This window comes from Trichomycterus rosablanca, chromosome 5 (assembly GCF_030014385.1).
Source record: "Trichomycterus rosablanca isolate fTriRos1 chromosome 5, fTriRos1.hap1, whole genome shotgun sequence".
Lineage (NCBI taxonomy): Eukaryota > Metazoa > Chordata > Actinopteri > Siluriformes > Trichomycteridae > Trichomycterus > Trichomycterus rosablanca.
The window spans coordinates 9939215-9957062 of NC_085992.1; the positions used below are offsets into that span (position 1 = coordinate 9939215).

General features: G+C 37.9%; 1 protein-coding gene across 1 annotated transcript; it reads right to left on the minus strand.

Annotated features, from left to right (window-relative positions):
• Positions 1 to 273: 273 nt before the first annotated feature.
• On the minus strand, positions 274 to 15826 carry slc1a4 (solute carrier family 1 member 4). Its single transcript, XM_062995645.1, has 8 exons — positions 15183 to 15826; positions 11181 to 11223; positions 7712 to 7777; positions 5265 to 5431; positions 4431 to 4664; positions 3968 to 4162; positions 2260 to 2394; positions 274 to 1439 (listed from the first exon to the last, which is right to left on the minus strand). The coding sequence occupies exons 1-8, from the start codon at positions 15689 to 15691 to the stop codon at positions 1175 to 1177; spliced, it is 1614 nt and encodes a 537-aa protein (XP_062851715.1). The 5' UTR covers positions 15692 to 15826; the 3' UTR covers positions 274 to 1174.
• Positions 15827 to 17848: the final 2022 nt, after the last annotated feature.

Here is a 17848-nt window from a genome sequence, read left to right on the forward strand (position 1 = left end):
AATTATTCATTGTAACATTAAAAGTTTACATAGCAGTCATCATTCCTTACAATTTAAATATGTGCAGTTTAGTGGTTTTAAAACAAATGACACATTTCCTCATTATTTCTCATCACTTTTACAGCAAACCTTTCAGTTAACTTAAACTATAACACTGTTAAACAAAAAAATTAAGACAAGCCAGAAATGGCACGTACTCACATAAATACCACTGGGTGTCACTACAGTACATTTACGTATATAGCAGTTCAATTCAAACGTGACACCAGTGAGAAATACGCAGTTGCAAAGTTTGTGAACCCTTTGTTGGAGGCAGTGGTAGCTTAGTGGTCAAGGTACTTAACTGGTAACAATAAGTCAATGGTTCGAGCTTATCACCACCAGGTTACCACTGTTGGGCCCCTGAACAAGGCCCTTCACCATCAATTAATTGCATTGTATTCGGTCAGTATGGTAAGTTGATTTGGATAAAAACATTAGTAAATGTTAAGACTGATTTCTGTAATGTTTATAATGTATATAAAATTCAAAATTCTACACAATCAGTCTCTAAACAAATGACAGTTGTACCTGTGTTTGTTGCATAATGTAACTACAGTATTCTTTTGACTTGAAGGATGAAGGCCAGACCACGTTTTTGGAATAATAAATCAAGAAATGTGTTATTACAAAGGGTTACAAACTGTAAATATACCTGTTGGCAGTTTCTTCAGGGCCCACTGGCTTAAAAAACAATGGAGATTATGCACTAGAACAGTAGCTCGGATAGTCACTTTGCAAAGACATGACATTAAAGAACTTGGAACAGACCTGTCTGTGATAGGACATGCCATTAGGAACATTAATATTTACAGCAATTATTTTCTTGCTCATTTCAGAAATTGGAAATTATTTTTTATATTGACAACAACAGAAAAGAAATGTAAAGTGGGAATGTTTCTCTAAAGAGAGGTTCATACATACAATCAAGGCACAATAAAGAACAACTTCAATATAACTACAGCGATCATTCACACTATTGTGCTAATAACAAAACAAATATGCAGTGATTATTAAAACTCACAGGAGGGAATTATGGCACTTATTCCCAGATTTTAGAGAGAAATACTCTTTTTAACTGTTCCAACTTGATTTACTGCCTTTGGGAGTTGGGAGTACGTGACAGCTATAAACTTCACAGCACAGACTCTGCACCCTCCTTTTCATCAGCTCTGTCATGTGCAGAGTAATCTGACTGTTTTTGGTGTGCAACCAGAGGCGAGGTCTCCTCCTCTGCCTGGACGTTAGCCACGGCCTCTACTTTAACCTCCATCAGCTCCGCTTCTTCCTGCTGCGAGTCATGCTGTTTCTGCTTCTTCAATTCTTGTTCGTTTATATGGTGCAAGATTCCAGCACCCAAAGCATCTCCCTCAACATTTACCACAGTGGTCGTCCGATCCCTGAAATAAAAGTGCAGTGACTCAAGAGTATGTATGTAGTTTGTAAATAAATGTACCTACCATGCATACATATTTTATACATTCACAGTTACACTTGATATTGAGGTAACAGCAAAGCTCTTACCAAAATACTTGATAATGCACAGATACAGACACGTGACAAACGGAAAAAAGTACTATAGAAGCTTATTACCATACCTACTCAACAAGTGTCTTAGTAAGGTGTTGGCCACCACAAGCTGCCAGAACAGGTAGGCATACATTTCAAGTATCATTTGTCTATAACTGTACAGAAGGGACCGATTACCCTTCTTTCAAAAGATAGTCCCCTAATTGGTAATAGTAGTAGTGTAGACAGACATCAGTCCAAAATCTCCCACAAGTGTTCAACTGGGTTGAGATGCATAATGTTTATATTATTTTTAATACATTTTTAATAATGTATATTATTAAGTGATGTCTAGTGCCATGTTAAATGGGGGAACTGCCATCCAGGACATTTCCTTCAGGACAGAAAAGTTTCATTAAATGTTAATTAAATTTCATTTTCATTAAGCGCTTTATCCTGGTCAAGGTCAGGGTTGGTCTGGATTCACCGTATCCAGTCTTGATGAAGCTTATGTTTTCTTTGTCTCAGTAAAAAACCCTCCTTTAGAATCACCTAATTAATGTTACATCAAAGTATAGTAGATATTGAATTACTAAGCATCTGAACACTTTTTTCTACTTTTTCCTTTAACTTGTCACATGTCTGTATTTCCATGCATTGTAATTATTAGCAGGGTGCCAATAAAACAAAAATATGAACAAGATATCTTACACAATCCAGTCCACTGCCAACATGAGTGACAGATCATTGGTAGGCAGACCAATGGCTTCCAGAATGATGGCAATTGTGATGATTCCTCCTGCCGGAATGCCTGCTGCACCAACGCTCGATGCTGTGGCAGTTACCCTGACAGAATGATAAAGAAACTATATCATTAGTTTATTCATTGTTTCATTAATATTACAATTAAAAACTAATGTTTATTTGGGGTCATTAAGTGGTTATAATTATTAATGCATTAACAGTAGCTTTGTACACTGAAAGACAGATTTTGGACACTGCAGATATACAAATAGAAGATAAGTAGCTTTGTTGTTAGATCTGTGTGTAAGTTTAGCATTGCTTAATAATCAACCACATTAGTATAGTGTGATATTTATACACCCACATTTGTATAGCGTGATCATTACTTACCGACTTTAGTATAGTATGATCTTTACTCAGCCACAGTAGTAAAGTATGTTCTATCCATTAACCAAAGAAACCTTGGAACTATAATCTGCCTTTACTTTAGTGTCACTTTAGATCTAAGGTGCACTTTCGGTCTGCATTTAAATCACATTAAATATATAGTATGTAATCTAAATTAAGCAACCATTTATTTTAGTTGGCAAATTAAAAAACTGGATGTTAGTCATCTTGAAAGGTTATCAGAAGAATAGATTTTAAAAATTAAGTTATAATTAACCTTTATTTTGTGTTTTGGGTCCCTAAGAACCCAGAGCCTCTTTAACAACTCACACAATATTCTCAGCCTTCATCAATTAGCTTGATACTTGATGACTTTTCCTAATTAAAATTAAAACTGCAGTGCTTTATATTGATATTGTGTTTCAAATACCCCCCTTTTTATACATCAAATATATAGAATACATGATTAAAGGCTTTAAAGGCTTCTGTCCAGTTGATGGTACAGCTGACTCACTCTCTCACACACACACACAACCCTTTACAAAAACACTTACCTTTCTCTCCCTCCAGTTTATTTGGTTTATTAATTCATTTAATTTTGAACTCAGTGTACTTTTATTTTACCCACACAACACTGAGGTCTCTGAGACCTCAAAGAACAAAGCAGTAAAGTCAATGTTAACAGAACACAAGGGTTAAAGTTGCTTGCCAAACACTGCATGTTGTGAAAACGTGCACGGTGCAAGTACAACATGTAACCATGCTGTCTGCTGATCTCAGACTTTTTGGGCTCATAAATTTAGATCACACTTATGACTCTCGTTTTTTATTACACACAGCCAGCATCAGCTGGTTTTACTCCACTTACAGCAGTGCTGTCTATAATAGATTCTCTGAGTGACTATTAATATGCCTGCTTACTCAACCAGTACAGGCTGGTTTGTGTTGGACTGTAACAGTTTAGAAAAGTCATCCTACCTCACGCCATCAGTGTAGTCATCTGGTAGTCACTTTTAAAGTTAGTGGGAATTGACAGGAATTTTGCTGCTTTTAAAGAATAAGTTGTTTGGGCTAAATTTTGGATAGAAGCATTATTACAAGTGCCATTTGTCTAATGCACATCAAACATATAAATAGTTGTAATAATGGGTAACCTTCTTTTGCCTATTGCTACTTGCAGTTTAGCACACCACTTATTTAACAGACACTGAGAAAATAGCTAAAACCCACAAACATTCCAGGATTTTAAAGCTTTATATGAAAAATAGCTAAGACTTCAGAAACTTACAGGATGGTGAAGATCTGGCCTGCATTGAGCTCAACATTGTTGAGCTGGGCAATAAAAACTGCAGCAATACACTGGAAGATAGCAGCTCCGTCCATGTTCACTGTGGCTCCTATTGGCAAAATAAAGCGACTGATTCTCTTGTCTACGCCGTTGTTCTCCTCCACACACTTCATCATGGAGGGCAGTGTTGCTGAGCTAAGCAAGCAGAAAAGAGTTAAAAGAAGTTAAAAATAAAAAAGACCAAAATAAATCAGAAAATGAAGCTACATTTTCAGTTAATCTAAGGGCAGTGGTAGGTCACTGGTTCAAGCCCCACCAATCCCAGGTTAGCGTTGTAAGGCCCTCGAGCAAGGTTCTTTAACCTTAGTTGCTTGCATTGACCCTAAAATTGCAGTATAATAAGTTCCCGCTGCACCACCACACTACCCAACTGCAGTTACATTGCATGCGTGAAATTAATTACCTGGAGCAGGTAGCGAAGGCCGTGGTGAAAGGTGTGATGAGGCCAGAGAGGAAACTAAAGGGGTTTTGGCGGGTGATCCCAAAGTAGATAAGAGGTAAGATGATGCCACCATGGATGATATGGCCCAGGATAGATGCAAAGATGTATTTTCCCAAGCTGGTGACAAGCAGAACCACATCTTCCATCTCCACGATCTTACTGCCCACCAGAAACATTATGCCAACCGGAACATACCTGAAGAACACAGGAAGAAATAGTCTAATGGAATTAACAGGATAGCATGTCATCACATAGTACATCAGAAATGACTTTGTACAAGTGCTTTTTATTGAGATGCTTGTAGAAGACTCTAAAAAAGCTTCAGCCCCTTGTACTAAGCAGCACTGCCATTAGTCTAGTTATTAGTTCAATTATTGTTTGCTCCTGTTAATCATTGGCTTTGTTAAATCCCAAAAAATTGCTTTGTAAATTGTAAATCATGGCTAAGATAACAGTCACTCTAAAAGATCCATGTGTCTGTTTGTCTCACTTTGGTTTATGGGGTGGGGGTTGATGGGGGCAAAGTTTGTATGTCTATGACCCACACATTTGTGCAGTGCCTTTTCCAGGTAAACTTTTTGTTGCGTAATCTATTTTAGCATGTTTAGAAATAAATACAGGAACAGGGCAGATATCTGTTTGTCTTTGGCAAATTCTGATAAGAAAAAAACTGTTAATTGCAGGTTTTTCAGAACTCCCAGAAGTCACATCCTCATCAGACTGTGGTCTATTACAACAACCAAAACTTTATATGGGTGTGTTCCCGATCATGTGTTAAAAGAGAATTTTACTCACCACATAATCCAAGACACCAGCACCATAGTGGCTTCGTTAAAAGCATTAAAGAAACGTATGAGCTCCTCCCCTTCAGCTCCCAGCTTCCTCAAGGCCACTCCAAACACCATAGCAAACAGAACCAGGCCAAGAATGTTCATGCCATCTGTATCCTTTGCTACTGGTACCTGCAACGAGCCAGATAGATTTTTGTACATCAGCATAAGATATGGAATTACCATTCCCCAAAAGGATTTTGTGCGTCAGCATAGGACATGGAGTTACCTTTCCCCAAATGGATTTTGTACATCAGCATAGGACATGGAGTTACCTTTCCCCAAATGGATTTTGTACATCAGCATAGGACATGGAGTTACCTTTCCCCAAATGGATTTTGTACATCAGCATAGGAAATGGGGTTACCTTTCCCCCAATGAATTCGTGACCCACATAAGTAAACTTGGGATGCATAAATCTGAGCAAATTTTTCTAAAGATCTTTTACTCTAAATTTCTAAATTCAAAAAGTCAGGCATGGCTCATTACATGGTAGAGAGTTCTAAACCCAATATGAGTGAGCCCCCATGAACACTATCATAATGGAACAGTAATAAAAGTATTACTGTTATCTGCTTTGTATTTCTAAGATAAAGTAAAAATGACATAAAATGCAAGATGAAGACAGAAACCTGCACGAGACAGGTTCATATGGGAATCCGTATCACACACTTTTATTGAGAAAACTGTTTTTTTTTTTTTAGCTTAATGACTATGTATTCTTATTCTGCCCCTTAAAGTTCTGAAGAAAAGGTAACTCTAAAGTTTAACTTAATGAATGAAAACAGTTATATAGGACAGTGTGCAGGTCAGGGGTGAGATAATTATACTGATTTAACTTGATTCTACCAACAACAATGCTGTTTTATTATTTAAATTAAGACTACTGGATTTGTTGAGATTACTATTTTAGACAAATCAAAACTTGTCTGATAAAAATGTTTCCAAATGATTTGAACCACAGATACCCTGTATAAATGTTGCATAATAGTTTTGAACACCAACTGCTAAAATGTAGGATGGAAATAAATGGAAACTAAAGCTTCCTGGGAAAGACTTTTTTTTATCTCCAGCTGTTTGAGTATTCAATCACTGATGAGTGGTGGGAATCGCTGTGTTAACCCTGCCCTGAACAAACATGATGTGTATTCAAAACAGTCAACACAACAGGGGTCCAGGAATAATGTAACATTGTAGTGGTAAATGTGCCAAAAAAATTAACTGTAGATTTTGTTTCTCACTAAAATAAAATAAACTATCAGGGAACTGTAGCCCTTATAGAATTCTTCAAGGTGAAACAGAAAAAAGTCACATTTATATTGTCAGTAAAAAGTTAAAAATATTTTTATAAAATTGTAACTGTAAGTTCAAACTGTTCTAAGTTTGAATAAGTGTGTGAATATATGTGTGTGTGTGTGTGTGTGTGTGTGTGTGTGTGTTTGTGTGTACGCCCACACATAGGGCAATTTTTAGTAGCTCCAGCTGACCTGACAGCATGTCCTTAGACTCATGAGAAGAAAGTTTGTGATTGTACATTAGCCCCATTATCTGAAGCTTTCAGGTTCAGACTATGGTACGAGCCATCCTGTTGTTGTAACTTGAGAACAAATTGGTCTCGTCTCTGAATGGGACTGATTGTTTCAGAAATATTTTATTTATTTATTTTAACATTTTCTATTTATGGTGCTCGGGTGGCACAGTGGTCTATTAAGTTGGCCCACCACTGCTAAGATCCTGGTTCTATTCTCCGTGGTGCTATCTACCAGCTGGGTGTCTACACAAACATGAGTGACTATGTCTGAGGGAAGGTGGCCAAAGACCTGCGATGAACTGGCGTCCTGTCCAGGCTATTCCTGCCCAGTGCCTAGTGTTTCCTGTCAAACCTAACCTGCCGCGACCCTCACCGGGATAAAGTGTTGCTCAAAATGAAGTAAAAAATGATAAATATTCTATTTGTTCTTTTTTTTCTTTTTCGCCAAATCTAGTCTTATCCAATTACCCAGACTGCTGCAACACACGACCCCTTCAACACGTGTGCAACTGCCAACCGCTTTTTGTTACATGCAAAGGACAGGTTGAGCATTGCGTACAAAGAGTCACACGCTTTAGTCATAACAGACACAGCTTATAATGTCTTTGTAGGTGCCCAGCCGGTTGATAACATAGCTTAGATTCAAGCTCGGATCCCCTTGGACTGTGCCATCTAAGAACCTTTAGTGGAAATATTTGTTTGCAAATAGGAGTTATTCTGTTTTTCTTCTTCTGTATTACCGCTGGTTTTGTAGCGCAATTAAAAAAGCTGTAAACAGTTAAAATTGTAAAAGCATTTCTGGCTGGTTTAAATGTTCAGTGCTTAAATAGTGCAGTGAACAACATTTACAAAAAAAAAAATCACATTTACAAAATGAATACCTTTTGGTAGAGGATGGTCCCATTTGTATCGTTTCCCACTGCAACCGTCTTGTAGTCAGTGGCATACTACAACAACAATAAAACGAGAAAAAGGTAAAATATATTAAATACCAAATAGAATAAACATAATAGATAAACATAATTCACAGCAGCTGTCTTAGATTTTTACTTTCATGTTCTGAACTGTCAAGTTTATACATCTTCCTCAGTTGAATCTTTCTGGAGGTTCGCAAATGTCCCAGTTAAATCAGCCGTAAAAACCTGGCAACTGGACAACACGTTGACAAAAACTGCAACCCCCACTATTGCCCTGCTATTCAGAGAGCCCCTGTTTCAGCAAATGTAACTATGTGGGCTGTCACTTCCAGACCCAAACTAATAACACCAATGTGTAATAAACTGCAAACATCTTTTGACAGTAATAGTCTAGAAGACAGGTTAATCAAGAAGCAAGTGACTTCAAACTTTAGTTAAATCTATCTTTCAAATGAAATGAGTGTGACTGAACAGAAACAACAAAAACATTCTTCTTACTTCTTTTCATTACATTACATTAATCATCAGCAGTAAGTGCACTTTTGAGTTAATGGTCCCCTTAGCTACAAAACTGTACAATAGGCTGTTTATAACAATCCAGGCATGTATTTTCATTTGTATTGTGATATTTTTTATTGTCTTAATTCCAACAAAATCCATGCATGTTACACAAACACCTATTTTTAAAATCAAAACAAATGTATTAATGTCTGATTGAATTACATTTGAATACATTACTTCATTTCAGTTGGATTTAACAGTTACCACAGAACATAGCACACAGCTGTAATACTGGGTGATGTGTTCAACTGGTTTGTCTTCAGTGGGTTTATTTGTGTTCAGTGTGTTCAATTATGTTCAGTCAGTTTGCCTCAACCAACTGACTAAAACACACATTTGTCGTACAAACAAAGAGGATTGACAAGGTTTACAGGTTCATTCGTTCACTTTTCTTTTGATATCTAGATGTTTATTTAGCTAACAGTCCCCACAAAATCATTTCGGTAGTAAATACCAACAGTCTACCAGTAAAAATCTATTTCGGTGCACCAGTTTGATAAGACAGCAACATTTATACACTGTATGGGAAAACTGTGTAAATATTAGCCAGTCAAACCAAGAGTGGCATGGAATTTTAAGTAAACATTAGCGTTATGAAATACTTCTGCCATAAAGGGGGCAATTAGATTAAGTACTGAGTAGAATAAACAAAATAAAAACCGCTACACTGTTTACACTGTTAGCATAGCAGAGCAGGAGAACGTAGTCTTATGCTTAATTACTAGTTTTCTTCTCTCATGCTTAATAAACATTAAATTAGGCTGATAACTAGGGCTGGGCGATATATCGAGATTTTATAAAATATCGATATATTTTCATACGCGATATAAGATAAGACAATATCGCATATATCGATATAGATGTTACGTTCCAGTTAGATCCGACAGTTCGTCTTTCTCTTCTCCCAGTTTGTCTCTGCACATGTTCACCTGCCCCGCCCCTCTCCCTCACTGAACACAACTTCCCCCTCCCCACCGCTTCACCAGTAATTCCTGCAGGCAGCGATAGCATGGAGACGGATAAAGACATGACAGAAGCTATCGAAGAGGAGCTGCTTACTAAAAAGAAAAATAATGACTCTTTTTGTAATTATTTGGAGATGGTTCGAATTCAAAGTGTCAGATGAGCAGCAGAATAATGTATTCTGTAGAGAATGCTGAAAACAAGTCCAGACAAAAGGTTCCAGCTCCGTGTACCTTCATTAGTTTTTCACTTTAAATCCCAAAGTTAAAAAACAAGAAAACGAGTCGTTATTTGTTTTAAAAACCAACACAAGGGCATGCACGCGCTGACATGCACGTATTTACTTCACATTAAGTGTTGAGAAAGTAATAATAACGTAGCGGTGCGTCTCCTGTTGTTCTGACTCTTGTGTTTGTATATGTGATGTGCATATACTTGCTCTATCTGTAAATACAAACATTATGGGGAGTGATTTCTGTACTGGATGTTGTACGTGGTCGTGTTAGTTTATACTGGACGATCGCCCGACGTCCGAAACGTCATTTATTTATTTATCTTCTATTATATTATTTCTTGTTGTCGGCCAATTAACAACCAAACATTATTAAATTGCATGAACTAACTCTGCAGTAAACAAGGAGCAAACAGCAATTAAACAACAAATAAAGCTGTTAAATAATAATAAAGTGCATGAAGCAGAACGCTGATTAAAATGCATTAAATGTTGTAATAGTTACACAGTAACATGTACGATTAGTTCTGCCTGTATTACAGAACTGAGTTCTATACAGTAAAAGAAAATATTAATGTAAATGTTAATGTTGTGGCGACATATACATAAAATAATGTATAAAGTCCAAACATGGGGGGGTGGGGAGTTAACGAGGGGTTTACTTTTAATGTCACACAAGCTCAGCCATCTTCCCTACACACTCGCTCCCTGCGCCCTATAGTACACTTAACATTCTTAAAGGGCCAGACAATATATTTGTAATTCACATTAGACGACAGGAGATGCCTTAGAAAACAACTTTTTTTTTTCTTAGAATAGCTCTTTTTTTTTTTTAAGGAAAAATAGTTCTTGTGTGAAGCTTCCCCAGCATGAATATTAATAAAAGTGCCTGTAAAAAAATTGGAACATGTAGCTTTGTCTCAGAAGTGTCTTTTGTTATTACCTTATGGGATAAAAAAATATCGAGATATATATCGTATATCGCCATTCAGAAAAAAATATCGAGATATAATTTTTGATCCATATCGCCCAGCCCTACTGATAACCCTAATGCTTATGCTCATAGACTTAATGAAGAAAAGGAAAAAGGACAGGTCTTGACATTCAAAAACTGAAGACTGAACACATGTATTTTAAATATATCTAGCCTGTAAAAGATGGTTTAAAGGTATTCATAATAATAACTTAATACAAAAGTTCTATTTATTTGCCAAATTTACCATATGAAAAAAAAAAAGAATAAATGTGCAATAACTTGGGCACATGCTACAATTTTTCCGATATGCAAAATTCTGCTAATAAAAAATAATCCTGTATTGGTTCTATAACTTGATCCTGATTAATGTACTTGTGAGGTCCAGAGTCTGAAAGGTACATAAACACTGTGCTGTACACACTGTTCTTGGTGACTTTATGTTCCAACCGTAACACAACCCCTTGACCCTGTTCTCTGCTTTTTACAAACCTGCACAAGCCTGAGCAGTGGCCCATGTAGTATGGCTGAGTAAAGTGCGCCAGGTTGCCAGGCATCAGGAAATGGAATACCCCTGCTATGGCAACCACTTGGCTGCATTTATTGGCAAGAAAGCATGAAAGATATTTATTGACTGAGATGGTGTTACTGGTGTGTGGATTTTGTGTTGTGTTTTTTGACTGAGTGGATTTGGAAGTACTTACTGAGCTGAAAGCAGCAGAAACCAGGTTAGCTGGGAACAGGTTTCTGTGGAATAAATACAGATTTGGACATATTATGTGACAACATTTCTTAGTAAGACATAAGACTTTAACAATTCCTGTCTAACACCCAGATACAGTTAAAGTCAAAAGTTCACAAACCCTTGTGGTGATGTGTCATGAAATTTCATGACTTCAATCAGATTTTTTGCAATAATTCAGAATGACTACATTTACATTTTCAGCATTTAGCAGACGCTTTTATCCAAAGCGACTTACACAGTGAGCGGAACACAATGAGCAATTGAGGGTTAAGGGCCTTGCTCAGGGACCCAACAGTGGCAACTTGGTGGTGGCGGGGCTTGAACCGGCAACCTTCTGTTTACTAGTCCAGTACCTTAACCACTGAGCTATCACTGACTACAACATACTTCTTTGACAATTAAAAAAAAAAAATTGTGTTTTTTTTCATTATCTGTTTGGCTGTCTGAACATATGCTGGGTCAGATATTTACATACAGTGTATCACAAAAGTGAGTACACCCCTCACATTTCTGCAAATATTTCATAATATCTTTTCATGGGACAACACTATAGACATGAAACTTGGATATAACTTAGAGTAGTCAGTGTACAGCTTGTATAGCAGTGTAGATTTACTGTCTTCTGAAAATAACTCAACACAGCCATTAATGTCTAAATAGCTGGCAACATTAGTGAGTACACCCCACAGTGGACATGTCCAAATTGTGCCCAAAGTGTCAATATTTTGTGTGACCACCATTATTATCCAGCACTGCCTTAACCCTCCTGGGCATGGAATTCACCAGAGCTGCACAGGTTGCTACTGGAATCCTCTTCCAACTCCTCCACCTTCCACTTGAGGATGCGCTACAGGTGCTCAATTGGGTTTAGTCCATCACCTTTACCTTCAGCTTCCTCAGCAAGGCAGTTGTCATCTTGGAGGTTGTGTTTGGGGTCGTTATCCTGTTGGAAAACTGCCAGTTTTCGAAGGGAGGGGATCATGCTCTGTTTCAGAATGTCACAGTACATGTTGGAATTCATGTTTCCCTCAATGAACTGCAGCTCCCCAGTGCCAGCAACACTCATGCAACCCAAGACCATGATGCTACCACCACCATGCTTGACTGTAGGCAAGATACAGTTGTCTTGGTACTTCTCACCAGGGCGCCACCACACATGCTGGACACCATCTGAGCCAAACAAGTTTATCTTGGTCTCGTCAGACCACAGGGCATTCCAGTAATCCATGTTCTTGGACTGCTTGTCTTCAGCAAACTGTTTGCGGGCTTTCTTGTGCGTCAGCTTCCTTCTGGGATGACGACCATGCAGACCGAGTTGATGCAGTGTGCGGCGTATGGTCTGAGCACTGACAGGCTGACCTCCCACGTCTTCAACCTCTGCAGCAGTGCTGGCAGCACTCATGTGTCTATTTTTTAAAGCCAACCTCTGGATATGACGCCGAACACGTGGACTCAACTTCTTTGGTCGACCCTGGCGAAGCCTGTTCCGAGTGGAACCTGTCCTGGAAAACCGCTGTATGACCTTGGCCACCATGCTGTAGCTCAGTTTCAGGGTGTTAGCAATCTTCTTATAGCCCAGGCCATCTTTGTGGAGAGCAACAATTCTATTTCTCACATCCTCAGAGAGTTCTTTGCCATGAGGTGCCATGTTGAATATTCAGTGGCCAGTATGAGAGAATAGTACCCAAAACACCAAATTTAACAGCCCTGCTCCCCATTTACTCCTGGGACCTTGACACATGACACCAGGGAGGGACAACGACATATTTGGGCACAATTTGGACATGTTCACTGTGGGGTGTACTCACTTATGTTGCCAGCTATTTAGACATTAATGGCTGTGTGTTGAGTTATTTTCAGAAGACAGTAAATCTACACTGCTATACAAGCTGTACACTGACTACTCTAAATTATATCCAAGTTTCATGTCTATAGTGTTGTCCCATGAAAAGATATAATGAAATATTTGCAGAAATGTGAGGGGTGTACTCACTTTTGTGATACACTGTACATGAACATTATTTAAGATTATTAATTTGGTGGTGGTGAAAGCTTCCTAAAGTATTTAACTATGAGTTATAATCAACCATATCTGATGATCCCATATGTCCTAAACATGGCTAGTTTGACTGAACCCACTGTTTGAGTTTTCTTCCACGGTTTCATTTTTTTAAATGAATGTTATCAAACTAGACCTATGTATATGAGCACAGAGAGGTCAAAATAATAATAATCATCATCACAAACAGTCACATAGTCAATCATATTCACAAACAATGAATTTGAAGCCCATGTCAGCATGTTAAAGGGCATTATAGAACTTTTTTTTTACACCACCAAATGAATTTCTTGAGGAGCTGCATGCAAAGTGTTTACCCAAAATTATTCAGAAAACCCCTTAATACATTTATAAGATAAACATTTATTAGTGTTTTTAGTTTGGAAAAAATGTACGTGCCCCAATTATTCAGACAGAAAAAATCATAAATAAATTAATTAAATCTAAAAACTGCTATTACATAGATGTTTTCATTTTCTAAGCAACTTAAGTAATGAAATATTTAGCTATGATGGAAATGCTCATCTTTTTAGACTGAACTGAGACACTTTCATAATCATATGACATGGATATGACCAAAATTTCAGTGTTTCTGAAAACTGTGTCAAAGAAAATTGTCAACAATATCAATTTAATTGGTTTCTTGTTCGAAATAAACAGACATCATACGATCATTTATTAATCAAAATCTAAGAAAAATTCACAGGTAAACTATTTTCAGTCGTTTGGTAGGTCAGATCAGCTGTGGGATATTTGAGGCTCCTCACAATTTTACAAGTGGTCACATGGTATATGACGTAGGTAACACTATTGATTTTTCCACACATCAGCACTAAAACTTACAGGAACCCTTAGTTTGTTTGGCCAGCTGTTGGCATTCTTTCTTTCCCAAACAAGCATTGCACTAAAACCAAAACTGAATCTAGAAGGTAGTTAGGTAAATTATTAATGATGGCAATTTTAGGTAGTTGTCAGTGGTTTGGTGAACCACAAACTGGTTTTGACTTTAAACCTGGTATCATAGCAAGCGGTTAGAAAGTTAACCACAGACTGTCAAAAAAATAGTAAACAAAAATAGCTTCACTAGTTCACAGAGTAATTCAGCCCAAACCTTTCATTAAAATTGGTTACAAATGCACTATATTCATTATAATGAACATAATAAACAGTATCATTATAACATGGTAAACAGTATCAGTCTAAACATGCTAAAAGTCAGTGTTTTCACAGACCATGTAATTTTAACACAAATTTCATTTTTTTTTATGATGTAATACCTGCCCTCTGTTGAGAACCAGTAAGGAACACATTTGAGTGGGTTACACGTTTTGACACCAGAAACTATTTTATTCCTTGGTTTTTGTTCCTTGTGAGAATTAGACCACTCTGCAAACTTAATTTCTATCCTAAATAATTTATGTGTAGAGCATGTAGAGTCATAATAGCTTTATATGGACAAAAATGGACTTTCACCATTGACTATTTTAAGGGAGTGAACGTGTGGGGGGTGTGTTGCCCTGCAGCTGCCATCTGTTGAGTGTGTAGTTCTAATAATTCTATTGCACTTGTTCATAAACATGAGACACAACCAAAGACTGATACATTTCATAAAGTTAATACTTAAAAGGCAAAACGGTTAAAATGTACACAGAGACCTTCACACTGTGACGATGACTTAAACGGTAAAACAGGGCATTTAGTGGTTAGGTTAGTGGTTAGGATATTGGACTAGTAATAAGAAGGTTACTGGTTCAAGCCCCACCACTCCCAGGTTGCTACTGTTGGACTCCTGAGCAAGACTCTTAACCCTCAATTGCTAAGATTGTATACTGTCACAACTGTAAGTCGCTTACAGTCCACTAAATGCAGATGTAAAATGTAAAACTGAATCAGAATCGATACCTTGCAAGATCTAGGAAGGAATCGGCGGTTTCCTTGTTGTTGGTAACACTCTCCAGGTCTAAGCTGTTGGTGTTGAGAGCTCCAGCGCCGACCCCGGGCTTGATGAGAAACGCCAGCGCCACTCCGATGGACGACGCAATGAGGGTGGTCACCAAAAAGTAAGACACGGCGATTCCTCCCAGTTTCCCCAGTGAACGGGTGTCCAGGCTGGCAGCACCTGAGACCAGACTGCACACCACCAGCGGCAGGATGATCATCTTCAGCATCCTCAGCAGCATCTCACCGGGAAACGCGAAATAAGTCATCTGCGCCCGGGTTAGGTTCATAGTGCGAACCATCATGCCCAGTCCGACTCCCACTAACACACCGGACACGGTCAGGATCACTAGCAGATTTCTACGCAGAAACGACCTGAACTTGTCTTTAAAATCTCTCTTTACTGAAACAGCTGGAACAATCGTCTCGGATACCGCGTGTCCGTTCATTTCATTTTTCTTCTCTTCTGCCATGTTTACCGATTGCGATTGCTTTCTGATAATTAAAGGTTATTAGACTGAAACTCTGTGCGCGATATCTGTATGCTAGAACAGATGAGAAGTCGGTGTGAGTGTGGCCACTGTAAGCGCGTCCTCACTAGTGCGGGTTCTGAGCTGAAAGAGCATTCTTACCACCGGCGAGGCTTTTATGTGGGCTCACCACGAGACCACCACTGCGCATGTGCGCTGCCTCCTGGACGCGAAAAAAAAAATGATGCAACTTCGGGGATTGTTGCTGATGTTTTATGTAATCTGTAGAATTATTTCTTTATAGGAAACTTCTATTTTTCTACCTTCTTGTCTTTTGTCTTACATTATAAATCTTATTAAAAATAGGCAAAATTTTAACCTCAGACACAATGCTAAAAAATAGATTTTATCCCTGAACTTTTTTAATATTTCATTATCTCATGTTGCAAACTTTGCAGCATTGTACAAAAATAAATTATTTAAAATGACACATGGTGTACATATGTAATCATTTTCTTCTTTTATTTACACTGTAAATTCAGTATTCATAAAATCCAGGTTAACACAATATACCCAAATAATAAGCCAGTCTGTATATTCTACACCTTAATTTGACTGCATAATGCACTGCCTGAGGGGTAGAGACCATTTTGCTCTTTCCAATGTAGTGTACTCACATAGTGAGAAGCAGTATAAGATGAAGTCATTCTTTAAAATAGTGTTGTAGAAACAACCACACATTGATGTGAAATAGCTGAAATAACAAATTTTATTGTTTTGAGGTAGGAAGACAAACTATTTATACAATTTGTCAAATTTTAACCATACATTTATTTGTTATTGAAACATTTGTTTGACTAACCGTTTTAGCATTATACATCTCTCCATTTTAACCAAATAAAAGATGCAATGTGCACTTCAAATCTGTTTCTTGTGTGATTTCATGAGGTAAATATACAAACAGCAACTTGGTTTGGAGTAGTAAATTAGTTTATATTAGTTTGACTACACCTATTAAAAAGGTGCATGGGGCGGTGGTCTTTAGCCAAGGTTGGGAGAAAATCCTGTACTGTCAGCTTATGATGATATGGATTTTCTTCTTGAGGCTTTTTTGACTGCCTTCATACCCATGGCAAAGTCAAGCGTGATGTACAGTGGACTATGTTACCAGCAGGTCCTAATTGATGGTATATCTGATTGGTTCTTGAAATGAATTTGACCATCTGGACAAATTTCTTTTCACAATATCAAGACCACTGTTAATGTACTTTAAAATGGGCGCAGTTATACTAGGCCAATTTATATAAGCACCAGTGGCGGCTGCTGGTCTTTCAAAGAGGGGAAGCTCATTGTCGGCTTACATCATAAAATTTGTCAATTTATTTACACATAAATTCTGCCCTCTGTTCCTTTTACAAGAAAATGGCCTGAAATGGGTTGCAGTTTGTCTTTCGACTTCACTCGCAAAATCCGCGATGGGACTGAAGCTCCCAGTGATTAAGTGACTAATGAAGTGTATTGCTTTGGCAATATGAATGTCCCTATTTGTCATGCCAATAAAGCTTCTTTTGAGTTTTGAGTTTGAGAAGTGACGGTGTAGCGCTCAAACGAGCTGTCAATCAAAACGGGATTCAGCCTTTCCACTGATCCTCCAATCATCTTGCAGAAGCTCAGCGTCCAGACCCGCCCACAGCCCCATTCACCCCCAGAGATGCTCAGCGTCCGGGGGCGGGACAAAATCGAGGCATTTATCCAATGACCGGCGAGTTTCGGAGCATTAAAAACAAAAAACTCAACGCAGTCCCATAGAAGTGAAGAGACGCTCAGCTTCTGCGGGTAAATGCATTGACGCTACGGGAATGTATGAGTTAAGTTAAGCAAATCGAGTCGATTTGTGATAATTAGGTGATTCTGAACGAACTCGTCTTCGAGATATACGTGTTCTAACGCATTTGTAGTCAATGAAATGTTAACACAACTGTACATATTTGACCATTTAATTTTGGACATTTTAGGGAAAGCTGAGCTTCCCTTGCAGTCTTAGAGAAATTGCCACTGATAAGCACATCACTAGTCACTAGCTTTAGTCCATCATAATAAGTACAGTTTTTAGACAAAGAAATGTGTTTTAGTTACTCAGTCACATAAAGGAAAAATTGG